Raw genomic sequence first — 23,511 nt, forward strand, 5'->3', positions numbered from 1 at the left:
TTACAGCCATTGTCTCATCTCGGTCCTTGATGCTATTCACAACGTCGTGGGCGCTCTGGGTGAACAATCCCTCAAGTCTAACAGCATTAAAAGACACTTAAGGTCTCTGTTTGAGTCATCATCTTGCGTAGCTGAGCTCCCTCCCACACACTTATGATCGGGTTTTGCATCATCACTTGAGATGAAATGACTGCTTACGTCCATGACACAACAATGTCTCTCTATCTCCTTGTTTCTTAAATGGACTGTGTCTATAATTGACTGACTGATGGAATAGATGACAAGAAAGCATTTATGACAATAAGTAATATTCAACTTTTATTATAGGATGATATAATACACTCATATATATGTGTACAAAACAGAAAAAAGAAATGCACCACGGTCCAGCCAGGTGCTACGGAGTATAACTCCTTACATTTATGATATTGCAGCTTACTGCTACAATTTGTTTATCGAGAAGCCTCACAATTCATTGAATCTGACACTTCTCGGGTTTGTTGTGTTTGGTGCTTGATCCAAGCACCAGCCGCAGGTCGCTGGAGAAGCTCGGTCTGCGCGCCAGAGGGTCCACGGCGGCGCAGGGCGCACCGAGCTCCGGCGTGCGGCTCCCTCTCCTGCCTCGCTGGCGGACGCACAGCGACTGGTAAGTGGGGATGGATATGATCTGGTGTCGAGACGGACTCGTCTCGTCTGGCAGTCCGCCGAGAGAGGCGAGAGCTCTGAATACACTCTCCAGTCCGGTGCCGTTTTTAGCAGAAGTTTCGAAGTACGGGAGGTCCTCGCCGAGGATCGTTCCCACTTCGGACCGTCTCACCACTCTCTGTGCGTCCAGGTCCGATTTGTTGCCACATATCACGGCTGGTACTTTGGCTGGATGTTTTGATTTCAGTAGTTTTGCCTTTGCAGCTTTGATCTCTCTGAGCAGCTCACAGGCTTCATTCAGAGAATCTCTGTCATCCAGACTGAAGACGAGCAGGAAAATGTCTCCTGGAGGGGAAAAAAACATCAGTTTGGTTATTAAATATCCATTTAAGGGCATAATTATAGTATATATTTAACTTTAAACACATAGAAAAAACTAAATATCTCTACAGATTCCTCACCTGTCAGTATGGATAGCCTCCTCTTCGCAGGGAAGTCCTTCTCAGCCGCTGCGTCCAGAAGATCAATCTGATACGTCTCCCCTCTTATGTGGAACAGCTTTCTGTGGAAATCCTCGATTGTGGGTTCATATTGCTCTTGAAATTCTTTCCCCAAGAACCTCTGCAAGATGTTGGTTTTGCCTACTTTGGGCGCCCCAAGCACAACTATCCTGTGACAGTTCCTGGGCTTGGTCAGACCCAACTCCAGCCGATCCACGGACCGTTTTTTGGGGAGTCGATCAGTTGATACTTGCCGGTTCCCAGAACTCGAGGATCTACTCGATCCAACTCTGCCATCCTGTTGCCTCCAGCAGCCTTTGACGGTTTTGATGATGCCCATGCCCGTCTTCGTTATGTTTGAGACTTTGGGGTGCTGCAGGACTGGGGTGAGGGTCTGGTGAGCTGTGTGCGTAATGCGTGATTGGTGATGCTCGGGGAGAGAGTTGAACATTTTGAGGATGCCGTCAACGGGAAGGTGAAACTTCTCGGTTGCGTTCATCTCTATGTTCTTTCAAGCGTCTCCTAGAGGCTCTCAAAAATCTGACCGACCCAGTTGCTTGCCCATGTGTCCACTGTAAGAGCGCACAGCGTCCTCTCTTATAAACCCTCACCAAGCACACTTTCTGCGTCACCGCGGGCTCATCCAGAATACATTCCTTTTATAGAAGCATGAAGCCCCCTCACCCATTGCCTCTGAAAAACATTGCAATTTTCCTTCTCTGTATAAATCTGGGAGTATTACTATCACTTGGTGCACTGCAGCTCTTCAAATATGTCCAAAATTATCCAGCTTCAACTACATTTGGACGTTTGTTTCGGAGAAAAACACACAGAGAAATAAAACATTCTGGACTGTTCAGACCTAACTAGATGTGCTTTTTCTATTTTTGGTAGCTTTTAATGCAGGTGTTACCTGTCTCATTTCGGATAAATGGACAGAGATAATTGTTCAGTAGTCATGGACACTGGAAGTGATGCGTAAACCCGAAATAATTACGTTAATTCTACGTTCATTGTTTGCAAAGCTGTCATGGTGACAGTAATTATTTGCTGGATTTTACATTTTTCAGCTCTCAGTATGTTCACCTACCACTTGAAAATACATCCACACACAGTAGCATAGTTGACATGTCATTATTAATGAGGCCTATATGAAGAGCACTTCCATACAAGCTCCTTATTTTTCAGCAATGATCACGACTTTTTCTCAGTGTTGAAACTCAGGGCACAGCTCAGTCTGTGCTCTATGATTCACTGAGCCTGATGATGATGAGTCCTCTGCAGCATCACCGGCTCCAACTAACCTGATGTTGTTTTCCACTGGATAAAGACACATCCATAGCAGCTGGGAGCCTCTCAGGGGCCATAAATCAAACTTTTACATATATTGAGAATAGCATGAGTGCATTCATTTGAAACAAAATAGTGCAAAGATGAAGGAAGAGAACACAGTGAAAGCTGAAGGAAATGAAACACTTCCCTACTAAACAGCACCAAGTAACTTGTCAGTTTATTGCAGAAACCAGAATATGCTGTAAAGCTGTGGCTTCTCTTTTATAAATGATCCTTTTCAAAAACCAAGGGCACGCTGAATGAACAGCCCACATATTGGTTTCTTCATGGAAAACTGAAGAATTGGCTGGATAAGCAGCAGTACAGAGAAGCCTGGCTGATTGCCATGGATGGAGCGGAATCATTTCAACAAGTGCAGTTAATGCTGCAGCTGAAAGTTATGTTGTGATGGAAAATGCAACAGGAGTAGCTGCATTTTGTAATGTGTTTGAAGCATCTAATGCAATGTTATTTGCAGTAAACACAGAGAATGGGGCAAAATGTTCTCTAAAAAATTAGAAATATGTCTACTGATACACACTGAGATCTAAGAGTTTGAGCCCACTTTGGATACACTGTAAAAAAAAAAAATCCAGCAAATGCAATAAAACTCTAGAATCTATGATGCCAGAAAAAAATATGTTTTCACATTTACAAAATCTCTGTAAATATGTTTAAAATAATGGTATTTTCAGCAAATTTCAATACAGTAAAATAGTGTAAGTTTATTGTCACATGGTGTAAATAGAGAAATTACAGTCTATAAAAATACAGATTTCAGATTTAGGCTTTTCTTTTGCAGTCTACATGAAAATTAATACTTTTTTATCTGCAATTTTACTAGATAATATTTGATAATTTACTATTTATTATTATACATATTTATGTTTCTTTCAAATGACAATAAATATTTGCATAATAGTTGTATATTTGTTCATTTAAATACAGTAAAAAAAACAACAAAAGTGTGATTTTAAAATCAAATGTAGCACAAAAAACATTTTAAAAAATGCAGATTTTGATGTGAACAACACTTACAGTTTTGGGCTGTGATTTTAGAGTTAACATGTACGTTATTTTTATTTTCTGTGTTTTTACTGGTTGTTATCTCTAATTTAATGAAATGAAAAAGCCTTTAAAAATGGTTAAAACTTTCATTTTTACAGTGTACTTCTACTTTGCATTTGTTTTGAATTGTTTAATGAATGACTGTTTTGTTACAGTTACAATACTAGCTTTTAGCAATTTGAATGAAAAGTTAAATCTCTGAAAAATGCACACAAATTTCCCAATCCTCAAGTAGTTGTTGCAGTGGTTTTAAATGTGACTGAGATTGTTATCCTTCTGTGAATCATTCTCCATGAAGATACAAACTAGAGCAGATGGAGCCTGGAGTGCTGCTTGGTCCTGGTGTAGTCCACTGTGAAATGCTGCTATGTCTTGTCCAAACATTGGCCTTATTTCTTATCCTGAAAGTGACTGAGAGACTCTTCAGCTCATCTCCTATATGTGGCAGTATTCTTTTGACAGGACTGTTGTTATTAGTAGTCTTATATTCTCTATCTGTGATGAAGTTCTAAACCTCTCAGTGAAACCAGCACCATGGATTGATTTTCTGATGGTGTGGTAACTTTTATTCTGTTTGGTTGTGCTTTGGATAGCACTGATCCACTTCCTGTAGGTTTTAGAGACCTACAGTCTTACCATGAATTGACACTTTTGATACAATGCTCTGCTTGTAACATAAAGCACGGCAATACACGACTGCTCAGAAGTTTGGGATCACTTAGAAATGTTCTTATTTTTGAAAGAAAAGCAGTTTTTTTTTCAGTGAAGATAACATTAAATGAATCAGAAATACAGTCTAGACATTGTTAATGTGGTAAATGACTATTGTAGCTGGAAATGGCTGATTTTTAATAGAATATCTCCATAGGGGTACAGAGGAACATTTACAGGAATCATCACTCATGTGTTCTAATGCTACATTGTGTTAGCTAATTGTGTAGAAAGACTAACTGATGATTAGAAAACCCATGTGCAATTGTGGTAGCACATAAATAAAAATGTAAGTTTTCATGGAAAACGTGGAATTTTCTGGGTGACCACAAACTTTGGAAGAGTGGTGTATTTATAATGGATACAAAATGGCTGCAAGTTGATTCACCTGAAGAAGCCTTTGATCCACAGATCAGATTCACTTGAGTGTCGCGTAAATGCTGATTTAACCTCTTAAGACCTGCCGTCCACATATGTGGACATGTTTTTGTTTTTTGATTTTTTTTTCCCAACAGGGCATATTGTTAATACTAATAATAATACTAATATTGCTGCTTATACTACTACTACAAATAATAATAATAATAATAATAATAGTAATAACAATGTAAATCTAGTAAAATGTATATATGTAAATGTAATAAACATAATAATCAGATATTAGATATTATCCAGTTATTATATTTATTGGTTACTTCTTATTCCAAGTAAGTAGAAAAAAACTAAAATGCAAACCAAACCAAAGCTTGGATCTGAGGAGGTTAATGGAAGGATACAACATACAACTGCAGAAAACACTTGTTTCTCTTTTTTTTAATCAAAGAGTCAACATGGTCAGTCCCACAGATTTGCTTTATTTGATTGGTGACTTAGAAATAGTGCAGAATCTTTGATATTCCACCTTTATTTTACTCATCTTGCATTTTATCTGTTTCGAAATCAAGGAATAATCCTGTTCGTCCAGGACTTACTTGTGTGTCCTGTAGGGTTTTACTCAGCAATCTTTAATGACATGCTTCAGACTATATCAACTCATTTTAGATGATGTCTTTGCTTAGAAATTAACATCAGAGCAGCGTGAGGATTTATTATTTAAATATCACAATAACCACCATAGCAACAACAACAGCAACAAAGCATTGCCACTAGAGGGCAGTAAATAAAAAAAGATACAATGAAGCTTCTTGATCCTTGAGTCGGGCTGCACAGTGGAGTAGTTGTTAGCAGTTTTGCCTTGCAGCAAGAAGATCCCTGGTTTGAGTCCCGGCCTGGGATCTTTCTGCATGGAGTTTGCATGTTCTCCCTGTGCATGTGTGGGTTTTCTCTGGGTACTCTGGCTTCCTCCCACAGTCCAAAAATATGCTGAAGTTAATTGATGACTCTAAATTGTCAGTAGGTGTGATTGTAGCCCTGTGACAGACTGGCGACCTCTCCAGGGTGTCCTCTTCCTTTGCCCGAGTCAGCTGAGATAGGCTCCAGCACCCCATGTGACCCTAGTGAGGATAAAGCGGTGTATAGAGAATGGATGGATCCTTGAGTGGACAGAAACTGACCACATCAGGTGTCACTTTTAAGGCAACAACCAGTTTGTTAAATTATGGAAAGAAAAAAAAAACTTGATCTATCACAACTGTGTTTCATTTCATTGTGCTTCACTCATTGATACTCATTTCCTTGACAATTATCCCAAACATAATCACGTTTTGTCCATCCCTAAACTTACAAACATATCTGCACTCTTAATTTTAATGGTTTACAGAATGGGGAGTAACTTTTTGTCCTCAAAAGGAGATGTGTCCCTACATTCTGTCTGTATAAACAGATTTATGTTCTTACAACATGAGTAATGCATGTGCTCTTACACACACTCACACACACCCAAATAAAAAGTCAGATTTCCTCTCCTGTGTGATGTCACTGTAGGCCGTCCACTCTCCACCCCCTCTTCTGTTTTCCCAGACCTCGCCTGCATGTCCCCCCTGCACTGACCTCATCACGCCTTTGTTGGGAAACAAAGAAGGTTCAGGCATCTGTTTTCAGGAGAAATAAAGACATAGGGTGCCAAGACATAGGAGGAGGGACAGAGGAGGTATATAAAGTTTAGCTCCACTGACCTGATCAGTGAGAGTCACATGGAAATGAAACAGGGAGCAGCAGCAAGAAAAATGTGAAGTCAATCTACACTACAAATTTCTTTCAGACATTATTAGGAAAAAGTTTTCCGAGCCTTTTTCACTCTGCTTCTTTATGATTTCGTTGTACTTTGCCCTCTTCATGTCTCCAAGAGTGTGTTTGTTGTTTCAAGGTGGAGCTGGTATTTCCTGTATATCCTGCTCACTCTACCATAACTCGACCTACTGTTCTTCCCCTGCTGCTTCTCCCTCAGCCAGTTAGGAAATCACTCCTCGCTCAACATCACAATATGATTTTCCTTGTATGTATATGTAGACAACTCTGCGTTTCTGATTGAATCGGAGCCCAAGTGAACACGCAGAGAAGACTTTGGCCTTATATAATGCATAAAGATGTGACTCTGGACAACATCCCATTAGTGGTGATAAATAAGTAAAGAGCAGAAATGCAAGGATGAGGCTGCTGAAAAGGAAGTGTGGTTCTCTGTAGGCCTCCCTTGAGAAAACATGTTCACTCACCAAGTGTTGTAGCCTTTCTATTATATCTGTGGGAACTTAAAGGGTACCTTATCTCATTCTGTGGTGGCATATTTGCTTTACTTCCCAGAGCAGTATCATTACATTTTATGCCTGTAGGGCGTGTGTTCTGTAATATTTGATGTGATGGGATTTTTTTGGGCACAGATTTCTTGCAATTTAATACAAGATGGTTGTTGTCCTGTGGGATATTAGATACAGGATGTTGTTGGGTTTACCTGAGCAGATGCAAGCTGTTGTTCAGTCAGTGATTTATTTTCCTTTGAGCCTCTAAATACATAGACTCTGTGCGTAATTTCAAAGTAGGTGCGCTTGGATCACCTGCTTCAGTCAGCACGTTTTTCCATGCGGCAGTGAAAGGGTTAAGTCTGACTCTGCATACACCGAGCAGGCCTCCCTCCCTCCCTCTCCATCCATTTTTTACTGTGTGTGTGTGTTTCCAGGGGGGCTGTGCCATCTGCAGGCTCAGTATACGCACACGCACAACTTAGTTTTGATAACAAAACAGCACCGCCGCGCTTCGGATTCCTCCCGAGCACTTCTCTTCGGATCTTGTTCCCCTTCCTTTGTGCTCTAAATACCTCTCCACACTCTGTCCGAAAGCTCCGGGACATGTCGAGAGGCGGAGGCGTCTCTTATTCCGCCCGAAGCCTCCCCAAGTTGGGACCCCGCTGACGCGCTATGACATGAAGGTAAGCAGGGGGGAAAGTGGCAGCGACGGAGCGGCTCGTTGCGGTTTTTTTTACCGTTTCCTTTTTGTTTCGTCGAAGGTTTTAACTTTAAAAACTCGGAAACATGGCTGAGTCACGGTCGCACACTTCAGCTACCCCCCGATCTTCCCACTTGACGCAATAATGGCCCCAGTCGTCCTAGTTTGGGACAGAAAGGACATGTCAGGGAAATAACTCAAACCCGTGTTTTCATACAGCGGTTCCGTGTTTTTCCACATATTTTTTTAGGAGATAGTTAAACATACCTGGCGAGCATGTAGGCCTGATCTGGGAGCAGTTTTAGTTTGCTTCCTATATAAAGAGGAATCGGCAAGACGCCCACAGATTATCCAAATAATCCAAACTATATATGAAGAATTTAGCAAAATATCAAGGTCATAAGTTAAACAATTTGAGAAAAAAAAATTCTGGTGTAAATGTTTTAAGTTTGATAGTTAATAAACCTGTGGGGCCTCTTCCACTTTACTAATATCTTCATTATGGCTGTGACAGTAATGGAGGCATCCGGACTGAGTAAGAAATCCGGCCAGGGGGAGTGTTTAACTGCCCCACAAATTCTTTGATGCCACTGTAAAAGCATTGCTCGCTCTGTCATTATATGTATTAAAACCCCTTTCTCTTCTTAACTGACTTTCATGTACAGGAAAGGCCCATTTACACTCTAGGTATTCCTCACATGGAATCCAGCTGAGCAATCTGAGGAATCTGGGTAGCTAGGCAATAATGGGGCCTGCACTGGTCACCGCTTAAGTTTAACTGGTTGCGATCCTCTGAGCCACAACCATTTTGACTCTCACTACCACTTTGTCTATTTACAGTCTTCTTGCAGCACACAGAAGCCTCTCATGGTATAGCAGATATTTCAGAGTCAGTGCTGTCATCCTATATGTAGGTACACCTGGTGTTTTTTGAGAAAAGTTAACATTTGCACTGTTCACTGAATCACAACAGGAATTTTACACCTGTTTTGCTTTATTTAATATTTCGGTGACTCAATGGGTCGATATGGTGCATTAGAATCTCATGTCTCATCCCTTTCCCCCTTATTAAAGTTTTGAAAATGCTTACTCATGGCACAGGCTATTGATTCCTAAAGGTACAGACTCCTCCTTCGTGTTCATGCATTTCAGTGCTTAGTTAAGTTGAGGAGACGGCTATCAGTTCCACTGACTACTCCCCTAACTATGTAAGACAAAGCAGTCTAATGTCCAGGTCAAAGTGACAGGAAAACATTAAACGACTGGTGACTCTGGTGAGTATTTGTGTAGGAGTTCAGCTGTGAGCCTTGAAATGCTTTAAAGCTCGACTGCTGCTGCTGCTGTGGTGACGTAATGAGGTCATAAAAACAGGAGAGGTGGAGCTCCTCCAGTTTCTGATAACACTCAAAGGTAAAACACAGATTTCAACACCAACAGATTGGAATATTAGTCTCTGCAGTCAGGTCGATTCTGAAACAAATATTTGCTTTAATGGGAAGAAAATTTTATCTTGGAAAATTAAAATCAGGAAATGGTTTTCAAGCTGATTGGTGCTCACGTCGGAACAGCTTACTGTATGCAGAGCTCTTCAGGATGTTTCAGGGAAAACTGAGCCCAGGTGTTTTGTTTCACAGCGCTTGGAGGTGCTGATTTATTCCTCTCTTCTTCCAAACGCAACCAATGAATGAGAAAATGTGGCACAGTTGAGCTGTAGTCACTAATGTCGAGGTAAAGCCACGCAAAAGGAGTAACAGCTGTGAGGATGTGTTGTGTTTGTGGTTTGTTAATATTTTACATAAGAATAATACACCCTGTACCGACTGAAAATATCTTTGTGTCTTTGCAGCAAGAACACACTTGTGGACGTCACTGAAGTTTCCAGGAGGCCTTTTCTTTATTGCATTTTTCTACTGAACCGAACACACCACCTTGCCGAAGGCATCGCAGTGGGCTGGCCTGCTGTTAGACTTCCCTTTGCCGCCTGTGAAACACTACTGCCATCATGCAGACCTCATCGCTCCGTCGCCAGATGAAAAACATGGTCAACAACTACACAGAGGCCGAGATCAAGGTCCGGGAGGCCACCTCCAACGACCACTGGGGACCCCCCAGCTCGCTCATGTCTGAAATTGCAGACCTGACCTTCAACGCTGTGGCTTTCACCGAGGTCATGGGCATGATCTGGAAGAGGCTCAACGATCACGGAAAAAACTGGAGGCACGTTTACAAGGCGCTCACCCTGCTGGACTATTTGATCAAAACGGGATCTGAGCGAGTGGCCCAGGAGTGCCGGGAGAACATATACACCATTCAGACACTGAGAGACTTCCAGTACATAGATCGAGACGGACGTGACCAGGGTGTCAACGTCCGAGAGAAGGCGAAACAATTGGTGGCTCTGTTGAGGGATGAGGAGAAGCTGAAAAAGGAGAGGAGCCAGGCACTGAAGACCAAGACGCGCATGGCGGGGGTCACCAGTAGCTTAGGCCCTGGATCCATGCCTCCTCCGTACCCGGGACGCCACACGGCCAGTTCGGCTGGGATGTACGGGGATGATTTCAGCAGGTGCAGAGGTTCACCAGCCTCTTTCCACTGTGAGTAGCAGGGACTATGCACCCGTTACGAAACAAAAGCACACATACCTGCTCATGTAACATTACTTTGGCTCCTCAAAGCACACAGTGAGCTGACAGATACCTGAATATTTCCTGTGGTATGCGACCTGTCATCTGTCCAGGCTGCACACATGACAAGTCACGAGTTTTGTTGGTGACAAGTCTGTCAGACAAATTCAGATGAACTATTATGAATGACGAAAGTAACAGAATAAAAGAATTCACTGACTTTTCCGTTGGCTAGTCAGCCGAGAATTTCCAGTTGACAGAAATAGGAAAACAAGGCAATTTTTTAACGAACTGCCAATTTTGTGTTAGTACTCTCTGCCCAGCATTTGAGTTTTGTGATGAGCAGATCAGTTAGCTCTCACCTGTGATTTCTCACAGATGTAGATGCTATTTTTATACCGGCAGCGCATTCCGACGTTCGAGCCTTGACAGTGTATTGCTTGTTCCTTGTGTTATAATAGAAAAAAATTTCAGTTTTGCTTTCTGCTCATGGTTGGACATCTGCATTCCTTTCATTCTACTCTTCAGTCACATCAGCTAAACAGGATTTACAAAAGAGAGGAGGCCCTGTTTGTGCTTGTCTCTCTTTAACATAAAACCACAACTGGCAACCATGTTTACTTGTGGTTATACTGTCCATTATGCAACTGGTTTGGTGGCCTGATAACATAAGAACGAAGTGATACCTGAGTGTGTCGGCATCTAACAGCTGATGTCACTGACTTATGACTGGAAAACACAATGTGTAAATGCATCTGGTAGCTGTGTGCATCATTTGTAAGTGTGGTTTGAATAGCGTGTACCATAAACTTTGGCATTTGTGCGGTCTGTGTGGTGTATGGTGTTTATTAAGGGTGTTAGTCAGTAGCAGAGCTGTGGCTTCATAAAGACACGAGTTGCTCTTTCATGTTTGGATGTTTTTGAAGAACACGGAGACGTAGCCACAGATGAGGCAGTATCTAGCGGTTTTATTACCACTAGTCAGCCAAAAGTCCTTTTTATTCAGCATATTTTCCACTTGAAAGACATTACTTGCATACTTTTCTGAGCCACAATGAGTGCCAGTGGAAACATGTGGCCAGTAACCAACGTCAAGTTCTAGGTCTCTGGTTCAGTGATGTTAAATTAGGAGCTCGATTTATTAGACAGAGGCCTGTTTCATGCTAGATAACCATAACAATATCACACCCCAGAAATCCTAACCAATAATTCATCTAGATAGGAATGCCTTTAAAAAAGCTCCCGGATGTCTTTAGAGGTGTGCTGCAGGTGTTTAAATGCTTGTGTGTGTGTGTGTGTGTGTGTGTGTGTGTGTGTGTGTGTGTGTGTGTGTGTGTGTGTGTGTGTGTGCGTGCGTGCGTGTGTCTGTGCACGAATTCAAGTATTTGCACAACAGCACAGTTGGTTTAGATGATTCCTAAGACAAAAAACGAGGATAAGGGTGGTCTCTTGGGGATTTCAAGTCACTGAAGCATGCGGACGGTTGGACAAAATGCTGACGGATGGCATGGGTGGGGGGGTCAGGAGGTTGGCAGCAGCTAATTGCCAACAAGTATTCCAGCTTAGACATTTGATATTGAGGGGCAGCTCAGTGGAAATTATTGGTTTCTGAGACCTGACTTTGCCAACGTGTGGCCTGCTTCCCTCTTTTACCCCAGTGACCCACAACTTGGCACCCAGACTGGTATACTGCCAGCCCCCCCTCCTCCATTACTGCCCCTAAATCTGGTCCTCAGTCCTGCAAAACCTAACCAGAGGATTCGGGGTAATAAGGTGGGCCCCACTCCAATCCGTCCATTCCTCTCCCCCACCGCCAACCTAACTCACACAGCCACATCATTGTTCTCAGTGCAGGCAGAGTTAGGCAGACTGTGGCGAGGCATGCCAGCAAAGGCCCGAAACAACAGGCAGTGGAAAATTAACATGCAAAAACAGTGCCAGCTCTTTCCTGACCCTAAAAATCAGCCTAAAGTGTTTCTTTCTTTGTTTCTCCCCTCCATCTGTTAATGTTCCTTCCTTCATCCATCCCTTTGCTTTCCACTCCTCCCTAAAACACACTCTCTCCTGCTCTTTCTTTACCCCTGCAGCCTCCTCTTCCTCTCCTCCACTTGCCCCAGACCTGGAACAAGCAAGACCAGCGACCAGTGGAGAAGAGGAGTTGCAGCTGCAGCTGGCCCTGGCTATGAGCCGAGAAGAAAGTGAAAAGGTACCTCTAAGTGAAACAACACACTCACACACACAGACACACACACTGAAGACAAACCCGTCATCCTTAAAGCACATGCGTCTGACAGAAAGAGGCTTCTTAGCTGTGCTGCTGCTGACATGTAATGGTGTAGTAAAACATTAAATGGCACACTCACTCACACACACACACACACACACACACACACACACACACACACACACACACACACACACACACACACACACACACACACACACACACACACACACACACACACACACACATGCTCAAACACTGTCTGCCATGGTGGTGAAGCACTGCTTACTCCCTTTGTCTTCTGGGCCACCATTTCCCAGAACTGTTAACAGAAAGTGATATCATCAGATCTGTGATGTAGTCAATAATGGCACTTTGGCCAATCAGTGTGCTGAAGAGTGAGGAAGCTGTGAGTGAAAGAGTGAGAAGCCAGACAGGATGTGCGCATCGATCCTTTCCGAAGCATCCACAGCCTGCCCTAGTCTCAAAGGCAAGGGCAGCCACTGCCCGCTTAGACTTCCGCTCAGCTTCTATGGGATACTGTAGCACACAGCAGCTTCCATTTCTGGAATCAGAGGAATCAACTGTGAATTTGATAAGAAATTGAGATCCATACATTTGTTCTTCTCTTTATAAGAAATAATTGCCTGGAAAATCCAGACTGACTTTATTTCTGTATTAATATAAATACAAATAAAGCCAGTCTGGCATTGTGATGATACGAGACGATTTCAAAAAGGAGGGGCTAACGAATGCAGCTTGAACGAGAAAGAACCAATCAGCGTAACACGGATGTGACGCACAAACAAATCGACCTTGAAGTCCATGTAGTCCAAACAACAATGGCATGCAGCCGAGAAAGCGTCGCGGTGAATGATTACTGCCGTTTTTGTCACAAAAATCTGCGAATACATGGGGTACTCTCAAGTACAACACTTATTTTTGAAAAGGCTACGCAACAAAAGACTCCTTCCGAACGATTAGCGGTGTTAGGAATAACTTTAAATCGGCGCCAAACCAAGTCGGTGTGTATGTGTAAAAGTTGCTTAAATTTACTCACTCGTTTGGAACGGGATTTTCCTCTGTACAAACAATGGCAAGAAGCCGAAAGTAACGAGCCATCCACTGCCTCCTCATCATCGGAAACGTCAAGTGAAAAGAGGCAACGACTAACGCCATCCAAAACGCCAAGAGACCACAAAAAGATTCGCTTTGGCCCCCCTCCTCCTCCTCCGGCATCATCTTTATGGGTAATTCAGGCGCTGAAGATGACGCAGCATTAACTCCCGCCTCCCGTGCTATGATTGGTCGTACCAAACTGTACCGGGAGGGAAACGCGATTCAATCCGCCCAATGCCAAACTGACTCTCCTGTATCTCCTAACATGGAGATAGGAGATTACATGGAGATTCAGTTTGGATTTTCCAAGCTAAAGAAATAATTTAAAATAATTGTTGGATTATTTAAAAGACCTCGTAATGAGTCACTTCAGAAAATTCAAGCATGCTTTGATTAGTCCTCCTCCTAATCCTTCCTGCTTGACCCTAGCCACCTCCCACAGTGGATATTGATGAGCAGACCCAGCTCCAGATCGCTATGAGTCTCAGCAAGGAGGAGGCCCAGAAGGTACAAGTATGGTGGGACAAGGGATGACTCTTCCTATGCATCCTTTGCCCTCTAGCACATCTCCTGTTGCTCTGTCCACTAAAACCAACCTCACAGCTCAGTCATTCTTCCTGTGAGAAACAGCTGCATGTACTACTCATGTTGTCTCCTCCCTCGATTCAACCTGTGACCTCCATCATTCACTCACTTCTAAACAGCAAAAAGGACATGTAACTTTCTGTAGATGTTAAACAATTGTAACGTCATCCTTCTGTTTTACTAACCACTAGATTTCTTCCCTTCAGTCCAGTTGTCTGAGACACACATCTCAGTCACTTCGACCTGGTGCTGACCTTCTGGTGTGGTGTCAGGGAAGGGCAAAGGGACTGACCCCTTTACTATGAGATGGCTGTAGAATTGCATGCCACGTACTGTGATCATGTTGAAGCAGAATTTAGACTTTAATTGATCAAATACTGATTGCAGTTTCCTCCTTGGTTAACAATCTCTCAGCCAGTCCAACATCCACCTGCTGCCACCGTGGACATGGACGAGGAAACCCAGCTCCAGCTAGCCCTGAGCCTGAGCAAGGAGGAACACCAGCAGGTAAACTCACACTGGGGAGGCACTGAACCGCTGTGGAGATACTGAGAAAACCTGGCATTACACTTGTAACAAACTTATAACTTGTGTAGTTGCAGCTGCGGATAGTCTTAATTGGTCAGATCGGTGTGAACTAGTTCAAACAGCCACATTCAGACTTGCCTCAGTTGTCCATTTTAATTATGTAAGGGATATAAATAAATCGTATAACCGCACGCCTGGGAGGGCATTATCCCTCTTATACCATGGTCATTAACAATTATAAATATTAAACAAATTGGCAACACACTAATGCTATTTTTGCTGTTATAATCATTCGTTTTGCTCAAGAAGGACTATTTTTATGTCTTTTGTTGATACACATTGTCAAGGTAACCATTTCTCTTGGTACTAAAGTGCCTAAAGCTGTTTTTCCAATTCTTGCTATGTGCTTCTGAATTAGCGCTCACCTCCCAATGAATGAAGACAGCAAAAGAGGCGGGATTTTGAAGCCTCATGTGCCTTGCTATTTTGATCTACCTCTCGTACCCAACGCGCAGGAAAAACCGCTTCCCGCTTGAGGATGATGTGGATTTTTGTTTCAAAGAATCCAACACAGATAGGCTAGTTTTGTAATTCCATTGTATTCTAATATCTGTATCCTTTATCAAGCAAGATCAAACAAGTAAGGCAACGAACTTTTTAAATATTAAGCAATAAATAATTAAAAAATCAAACCAGCAAAAACAGAAAGGAAACATCTAAATGTGAAGCAAGATATTAAGAATGAGACTATCAAAAAATAAAGGAAACAAACTATAGCGAGCAATAAATTATTAAGAATGAGAATACAAAATAAAGGCAACAAATCATTTAAATATCAAGCAATAAATCATTACGAATGAGACAATAAAAATAAAGGCAACAAATTATTTACATATCAAGCAATAAATTATTAAGAATGAGACAATAAAAATAAAGGCAACAAATTATTTACATATCAAGCAATAAATTATTAAGAATGAGACAATAAAAATAAAGGCAACAAATTATTTACATATCAAGCAATAAATTATTAAGAATGAGACAATGAAAAATAAAGGCAACAAATTATTTAAAATTGAATGAAACATTCCCGTTAATTGTGAAATTGGACATTGATACTGACATGTCCATCGTGGCGTTTGAAGGACGGATTTGCTGAGCGCTGCTTGGGACCATGGTTGGGACGTTGTGCGCAGATAAAATGTTGCACCACTGTCGTCTCTCCTGGATGGATGGAGCTCAGTAAGCCTGCAAGCTACTCTCGCTTCGATGACCCGTAACAGACATAATCTGACGCGTTTCCAACCCAGCATCTGATAGTCTGCCCACAGCCGTGCTCCGGAGGCAATGGTTAGTATAGATCCGCGATAGACCCACCTTAGAAACACAAAATAGCCAAATAAATACACAGCCAGGAAGCAATAATAATAAGCCTAATTATATTAATAATATTATTATAATGCAAGCTACACAGACCTCTTTACTGATGCTTTGTAGCATGTTTCCCAGAGTGTTGACACCCCCTTTCTCCTCCGCTGCATCCCAATCATCAAAATTGTCTAACTCGCCAAGAAGGTTAAATGAAACTTTAAAATCATCCATGTCTTGCCTGTTGTCTGTAGTGGTTTTATTAGTAAATCGATGGTTGTATCTTGCTGTCTCACCGTTATCGTTTAGACGCGTTGCCAAGGTAACCAACATGCGCATAGATTTTTAACAATTAGGCTGTTTGATCGGAACTACTTTCCTAACCGTGCGGAATATACAAAATTAATCAACGCCCAACAGCCAATCAGAATCAAGGATTCACCCAGACCATGGTATAATAGTTTTTAAACACTTGTAACTCGGGCTGCATGATCCAATACAAAATGTGATTTTGTGAATTTTCATCAGATGACATGAATAACAATTTTAAAAGATTTTATAGGGGAGCGTCGAAGAAAATACAAAATAATTCTGAAAACTGAAAAATTACTTTATGATGAAGACTTTCTTTGAATGTGAACTGTTTGGAAGCTTTCTTATAGGGTGTAACACCAAAAATGTTTTTGCTTTGGCTTGCGTTCAGATTTAGCTTTCCACTTGTAATACAGAGCTTTGTGGTGCCAACAGAATGCCTGTTTTTGGTCAACATCATCCTTTCTGTGGCTGAAATATTTCCGCACAGATAATGAGGCCTGCAAAAATGTGGAAAACTGATAATACCAATTATTCTGATCAATATTTAAGTCACAGTTAGCTTATTTATTACAATTATTCACTGATTTTAGAGACAAAAGATGTTTAATGCACTTTTTGTCATATTCCTACTAATGTACTCATCTCTAATAAGAAAAGACTGAAAATAATGTTCTTCTTCTCGTGAATTTAGTGAGTCACCTAGAGGCAAATAGAACTGCACCCAAAACACTTCACTTTGTGTACAGTTGATAAACACTGCAATTTACTCATGTTGCCGAAACACCTTGCATGCAGGCTACAATAGAGAAGCCCCACTAAGCTACACAGTATGTGAGACTGAGAATTACTTGTAAAAGAGCAAAATTAAGGATTCTAAAGTCAGATTTACCTAAGTTGAGACCAAGAGATTGTTTTCTATATAGGCTGTTTCCTAGATGCTGACGGCCTTTTAATGTGCCAGCTTCATAGTAAATCATGTTCATGTATCTGTGAAAAACAATATCATGCACAAGATAAATATTCCATTTAAAGTGCAGCACTACAACTGATGTTGCATTTGTTTTTTGCAACCAAAATTTCCATCAGTATTACGCTCCTTGCTGATGTGGCGCCTGCATGTCTACAAACTCTTTGTCCTGCAAGCAATGTTAAAAAAAAAAGCTCAGTGTGTCTAATGAATAAATAAATAATGTTGTATCATAAAGCATCTATTGTAGATTAGTCGTGGAAAATGAAAACCGTGTGACCTTTCTTTTCTATATCAAGCAGCAAAATAACTTGTAGCATCATGTGTTGCAGTTTAAGATAAGATAAGATAAGATAAGATAAGATAAGATAAGATAGACTTTATTGATCTCACAAAGGAGAAATTTACTGTTACAGGGCTCTTAGGAACAAAAAACAGAGGAGTGCAAAAAGTCCCAAAGGTGCAAATACAAGATAATAAATATTGCACATAATAACAACTACACAGTAGTGTTATATAGTCTGATGGCAGTGGGGATGAAGGACCTGCGGTAGCGCTCCTTCTTGCACTGAGGGTGTCTGAGTCTCGTGCTAAAGGAGCTGCTCAGCTCCACTACAGTCTGGTGCAGCGGGTGGGAGCTGTTGTCCATGATGGATGAGAGCTTGGTCAACATCCTCCTCTCACCCACATCCATCACAGAGTTTAGTTGAATTACATCGTATTTGGCATATGCACGTTGTAGAAGTTACTGCAGAAAAAATGTATTACATTGTTACTTGTAATATTTTAACATAACATCCACATGATTTATGATCCGCAGTTTTGAAATGTTAAATCTGACACACAAAAGTTAGGATTTTAATAATATAGGGTGCTCTCTTTAACCTTATTTCATTGTAGTGTGATTTATCCTCTATTTTTTTTTTGTTGCTTTTTTTGATGATATCTCCTCTCATTTAAAATGTTAAACTTATATTAGGCCTTCTGCTTTTCTAAAAATTCCATAACTATCACTGTCGTGTTATCTCTGCAGCCTTTGTACCCCCCGCTTCCTATCTCCCTCTCTTTGTCTCTTCCCTCCCTTTTTCTCTCTCTCTATGCTAATATACTGTAGCACAATAGAACTGCTCTGTTAGAGAGCACCCTGATGCTCTGCTCTGCTCTCTCCTCTCTTTGACCACAGAATTTTCTAGTGTGTGAGACAAATGCATGCGCACTGTATGTTGCACATGAAAGACACAAGCTTGCTGTTGTTCCTGCGAGTCATAAATATACTATGATGTGACAATATGTGAGTTTTGCCAGAAGCTGTAATGCCTGAAGGCGTCCATGTGTCTGTATATCTGTCGACAGGAGCAACTGAGTCGCCAAGGAGATGAGTCGCTGCTCCAGAAAGCTCTGGAGGAAAGCAAACGAGAAATGGAGTCTAAAGGCGGGGTATGAAATATTGGGGTATGAAATGTCTCAATGGGGGTGATGAAATATAACTGTAGAGGTGGGAACATGTGTTTACTAATTAAGAACCAGCATCAGCCATAGTGATATGACTACCAGCTGCAAAAAATTTCAAACCGGATGAAGTCAAATATCAAGTACTGAAGCAATACGCTGAACTGACACAGATTGTTTTTCTTGTTTATGTGGTCAGACGGCCTTTATGGACCTGGTAGATGTTTTTGCAGTACCCACAGATCCGCCACCTAGTGACCAACGCTGGAATAACGCCCCACACCAGGCTGCTGCTGCTGGTGCTGGGGGCACCGACCCCTGGGACTCCCTGGGTGAGATTTGAGTTAGCTCACCATGACCAAAGCATGTGGTGTTATGATAGAACATTCTAATCAGGAGTCAGCTCAAGGAATTCACTTTATATAATCTTTTTTTTCCCTGAATAACTGTGTATTGTTTGAAATTCCTCCTCAGTCTTCATTTGTACAATATAATTTCAACTGCTCACATGTTAACAAACTTTTCGCCTTTTAAATTCCTGCTGCGTTGTGAAAGAAGGTAGCACCAACATCCCAAGAGCAGATTCTCCCTGGATGGTGCCTCCAACTTCCAACAGCCCTCCTCCACCATGGGAGCCTCCAGCTATCCCTTGGGATGGACAACAAAACAATGTCCCCAACCTCAGCGCTGGAGGCAAAGTGTGGGCTTTTCCTGCAAACACAGGTGAGTGTGTGTGTTTACAGGCCCTCACGTGCCTCACTCAAATTGATAAGTCGTGTAGATAATCAAAATCTGTTGAATTATGTTGCATTTTTGGTGTGTTTGTAGCCTCCACAGGAGTTGATCCATTCTCAGCCCCATCAGAAAGAACAGCACCCAAGGGAGCAGACGGTGAACCTTCTCCCCGAGCTGGAAGCCCCTCAGGTAAACATTGTCTTACTATTCTTTGTCTGCTTTTGTGCATCCCACATGCTTACATTGTCTCTTCTTTTCTGCTGTTAGATGGTGACTTGTTTAATGATGCCATGGATGGCGGTGAGGTTAATGTCAACGGGCGAGGGGGTGGCAGCCCCGAGCTCTTCGACATGTCCCGTCTCGGAGAAAGCCTGGCTGCGCCCAGCCCTCGTACATGCCGGACACCTGAGTCCTTCCTGGGCCCCACAGCAGCTTCTTTGGTGAATTTGGACACCTTGATCCCAGCAAACCCCCCAACAAAGACCAAGAACCCCTTTTTATCAGGTGTGTATTGTGTCATTGACTGCAGATGCAACAGTCATTCTGGGTTCCCACTGAAATAGCAGTGAAGTGGTTGCTTTGATAGCTGCAAGTTTATACTTAAAGTAGATTTAACAAATGAAAATCATGTGACATTTCTGCTATTTGTTTCCTGTTTTACAAACATGTATTGTAGGCTAAATAGATTACCTCTGTATGAAATACAAGCCTACTTCAGTCTAGAATTGCAGCAATGAACTTTTTAGATTTTTTGTACCTCCGTAGTTATTTTCTAATGACACACCTTTTTAAATGCAAGTTTCATTTTGCCAGTACATAAACATAAACAGTGATCGATTCATCAGGTTCTAGGTACAGTCTCAGAAATGGTAAGTCTAATTGGAACATGTGGTTGAAGTAAATCAAATAATCTTCCCTTTCTTGTTTCTTTCCATCTAGGCCTGAGTGCTCCTTCAGCCACTAATCCATTCCAACCCGAGCAGCCAAAACTAAGTCTGAATCAGATGAGCTCCACCTCTGCGGCTCCCCATTCCACTCTTCCATACAGTGCCTCTTTGCCCCTGCCTACAAGCCATCAGGGGGCGTCCCTCCCTTCATCACTCACTCACCCCACCCAGCCTGGTCTGGACCTGCCAGGAAACCTCCCTGAGCCCTTGTTGCCGTTTTCCTCGGGCAGTATTCAGGGCTCACAGTCTGCACAGAGCAGTCAGAACCCTTTCTTATGAGGACCAACTAAACTGGAGAAAAATATTGTAGAAAAAGGGGGGATATCAGTAGGTTATGCTCTTGAAATATCATTCTAACTGCAGACAAAACTGCAGCCCAGAGGACTTGTAATAAAAATCTATTCTTAGTTGTTTTTATATTGCTGTATAGCACAGTAACCCTTAGATTGATGCAAGATGGTTCTGCCCTCCACTGCAACCACATATCCTTCTCCTCTTTTAAATAATGCGATAACAGGGCATAAAAGAAATAACACATTTTTATCAGAGGCTAGTAGTGTCATGTACAACTTCCTTAAGGTCATAACCTGTTGCTTACTGACAAACTACACAAAAAGCACATATTTGTAATGATTTGTTGTCACTGAACTGAGCTGGAAATGCCAGGTAAATGGGTGATGGATTTGACCACTGCATTTTCTGACTCCTTGAAAGACAGATTTCTGAGAGGCGACCTGTCCAGTGAATGCGGCATTCCTGCATCAACACAGTTAACTATGTGGAGCTTCTGTTGGACCAGAACTGATGATAAATATTGGTGTACACATAATTTTTACTGTAGTGACAAAAATTGCTCAATGAAATCATAGTTTGGGAGGGCTGTAAGCACTTTGGAATTCATGGTAAGCAAGGCAGCATTTAAAAATGTATGAATCCGATTTTTATTCATTGCTTGTGAACCACTGACTCATCAAATATAAGGGTATAATTACAACACTGTTTCATTTTTCAGATGGGTTTATTGTTTTGCATTTTCTCATTTCCCTTGCTATCAATACAATGCATATGAAATGATCACAACTCAGACACACACCCAGAACCAGTGTTTGTTGTGCAGTTTGCGCCCCCTGCTGGTAACAAATCACTAGAAACACAGTAACCAATCAGGCAAGCCAAGCATACATCTGTTACATTTTACTAGTTATGAAAAGTTAAAGACCTTAGAGTAGCATTAGGTTTCCTCCACGCAAGTGCTATGATCACACTACAGTAGGATATGTCTAAATACCTTTCAACTTTAAGTAAGGCCGACAGTGGTGTTATTTTGACAAATGTTTAAAAGGCCATCCATACAATCATTTCATCCTGCATTAGTATCACATATCCATCTCCTTCTCCACTCACCTTCTTCAACAATCATCATATTTTTCTGGTCATATGCCTTACCACAGTTTTATACATTTCAACACTGCACACTTCATTAAAGCCTCTAGTGTGCCCTTTCAAACTGAGAATACTGATGTTGTCAGCCAAAAGGCTTGAAGATATTTGTCAGTTTTGTGAGAGTATCATTATCATGTAAGGCGCAAATGTACATCACTTGACAGCGACGGACTCCAGCCACCTCAACACCTCTTGGAGTCCCTGTCCAGAGCGAGCACTGAGTTCTAGTGTTGTGATTGGCTGAGTCGCAGATGCAATAATGTCATCCATCCGGAACAGGGACTTTATTTCAATAAGGCTCATAACGCAAGGCATGTCCCTGGAACAAGTTGGAATGAAAAATACAAATTAGAAAATGCACAATGGTATGAAGAGCTGCAAATTTATGATGTGTGATGTATAGGGATGTGTATGGTGGGACCATCACCTCTTGTTGAAGAGAATAAGCACAGAGGCATTGTGCAGAGGTTCAGCTGAAAGTACTGACAGCAGCTGGATACAGGAAGAGGATACCTGAGCAATGTTGGCAGAATCCACCATGAACTATGTGAAAACAGACAAAGATAGAAATATTCAGTCAAATAACATAACAGTCAATTATTTACCTCTGTCAAATACTGTAAACAAATGCAGTATGTATACAAAGACCATACGATGACAGAGGAGCAGTCTTCGAAGTAACTGGGCCATATGGGGCCCATGCATCCTCCCAGCTCTCTCACTGTCACCTTCTTTCGTTTCAGCGTGAAGTCTGTCAGATTGGTTCCTACCTGTGGAGTTTTACAGAGATGAGAGACAGGGATTAGGTGTCACTTCAAAGTCGAGCCTGAAAACCTATAACACATTACATTTTTCAGTACTTACGGTAGGAAGAGTTGGAGGAGGTGTCCCCAGTTCACCTAAACCATGCAAATTGATCAGTAAACAAAATCTGATAGGAAAAATATCAAAATATAAATTTTGGTATTAGCTTTAAATACAAGCAGATATTGCTTGAAATGTTAGTGTTTTTCTAAGGGGATGAAATTTCAAGAACTGTAATAGCCAATAATATAATAAGATCTTATACTACTAATATGCAAGTTTATCGAGAGTTTACAGTTATGCAACTGTATCTGTACGCAAACCTGTGGAGAATAACACGGGACTGTATTATGGCTAAATGGTGGGGGAAAAAACCTACACAATAACCAGTGTTAGCTTTATTAACCACTTTGCTGCTACTACACTAGCACCTTGGGCTAAGTAAGCTAGCTTGTTAAGCTACCCAGCAGCATTTACTTTCTTCTATTTCCAGCTCGCAACATTCAAATTAGCACAAAGGATATTTTGAAGACGTTTGACTAACAATGTCTTTCCGACACCAGTCGCCCCAAGAAGTAAACACGTTTGTTTGTTGCTCATTTTGGTTTTCCTGCAAAGGCATAGCGAAGATGTGCTAGCTTGGAGACGATGTGGCCTCGCTTGGCACCATGGCGACGCTCACATGATCGTGATCCGTCGTAGCGATAGGATGAAATGCAAATCAATCATTTAGTACTTGTCTCTGATTGGTCATCTTGTAAACTACATA

At 41.7% G+C, this 23,511-nt stretch overlaps 3 protein-coding genes across 8 annotated transcripts; 1 reads left to right on the forward strand and 2 right to left on the reverse strand.

The window, feature by feature from the left end:
- Positions 1-291: 291 nt before the first annotated feature.
- On the reverse strand, positions 292-1,734 carry rasd2a (RASD family member 2a). The gene is made up of 2 exons (XM_022215059.2): positions 1,107-1,734; positions 292-990 (listed from the first exon to the last, which is right to left on the reverse strand). Exons 1-2 carry the CDS (start codon positions 1,642-1,644, stop codon positions 473-475), a joined length of 1,056 nt encoding a protein of 351 aa, XP_022070751.2. The 5' UTR covers positions 1,645-1,734; the 3' UTR covers positions 292-472.
- Positions 1,735-7,333: 5,599 nt separating this feature from the next.
- epn3a (epsin 3a) lies at positions 7,334-21,489 on the forward strand. 3 transcript variants are annotated; one of them, XM_051940895.1, is made up of 11 exons: positions 7,334-7,617; positions 9,481-10,228; positions 12,346-12,464; positions 14,031-14,108; positions 14,601-14,693; positions 18,718-18,801; positions 19,013-19,145; positions 19,369-19,536; positions 19,642-19,737; positions 19,816-20,052; positions 20,488-21,489. In XM_051940895.1, the coding sequence occupies exons 2-11, from the start codon at positions 9,637-9,639 to the stop codon at positions 20,772-20,774; spliced, it is 1,887 nt and encodes a 628-aa protein (XP_051796855.1). In that variant the 5' UTR covers positions 7,334-7,617; positions 9,481-9,636; the 3' UTR covers positions 20,775-21,489. The 3 variants fall into 3 exon arrangements, with proteins under 3 accessions (XP_051796855.1, XP_051796857.1, XP_051796856.1); XM_051940896.1 differs by having other exon boundaries at positions 7,335-7,617; positions 19,372-19,536; XM_051940897.1 differs by lacking the exon at positions 14,031-14,108.
- A 5-nt stretch (positions 21,490-21,494) lies between these two features.
- arl16 (ADP-ribosylation factor-like 16) lies at positions 21,495-23,446 on the reverse strand. Of its 4 annotated transcripts, none has more exons than XM_022187271.2 (5): positions 23,267-23,446; positions 22,803-22,858; positions 22,667-22,708; positions 22,366-22,481; positions 21,495-22,257 (listed from the first exon to the last, which is right to left on the reverse strand). In XM_022187271.2, the coding sequence occupies exons 1-5, from the start codon at positions 23,340-23,342 to the stop codon at positions 22,092-22,094; spliced, it is 456 nt and encodes a 151-aa protein (XP_022042963.1). In that variant the 5' UTR covers positions 23,343-23,446; the 3' UTR covers positions 21,495-22,091. The 4 variants fall into 4 exon arrangements, with proteins under 4 accessions (XP_022042963.1, XP_022042962.1, XP_051796858.1 ...); XM_022187270.2 differs by having other exon boundaries at positions 22,592-22,708; positions 23,267-23,439; XM_051940898.1 differs by having other exon boundaries at positions 22,803-22,837; positions 23,287-23,410.
- Between the last annotated feature and the right edge of the window lie 65 nt (positions 23,447-23,511).

The sequence above is a fragment of the Acanthochromis polyacanthus genome, chromosome 21 (assembly GCF_021347895.1).
Source record: "Acanthochromis polyacanthus isolate Apoly-LR-REF ecotype Palm Island chromosome 21, KAUST_Apoly_ChrSc, whole genome shotgun sequence".
NCBI classification, from domain to species: Eukaryota; Metazoa; Chordata; class Actinopteri; family Pomacentridae; genus Acanthochromis; species Acanthochromis polyacanthus.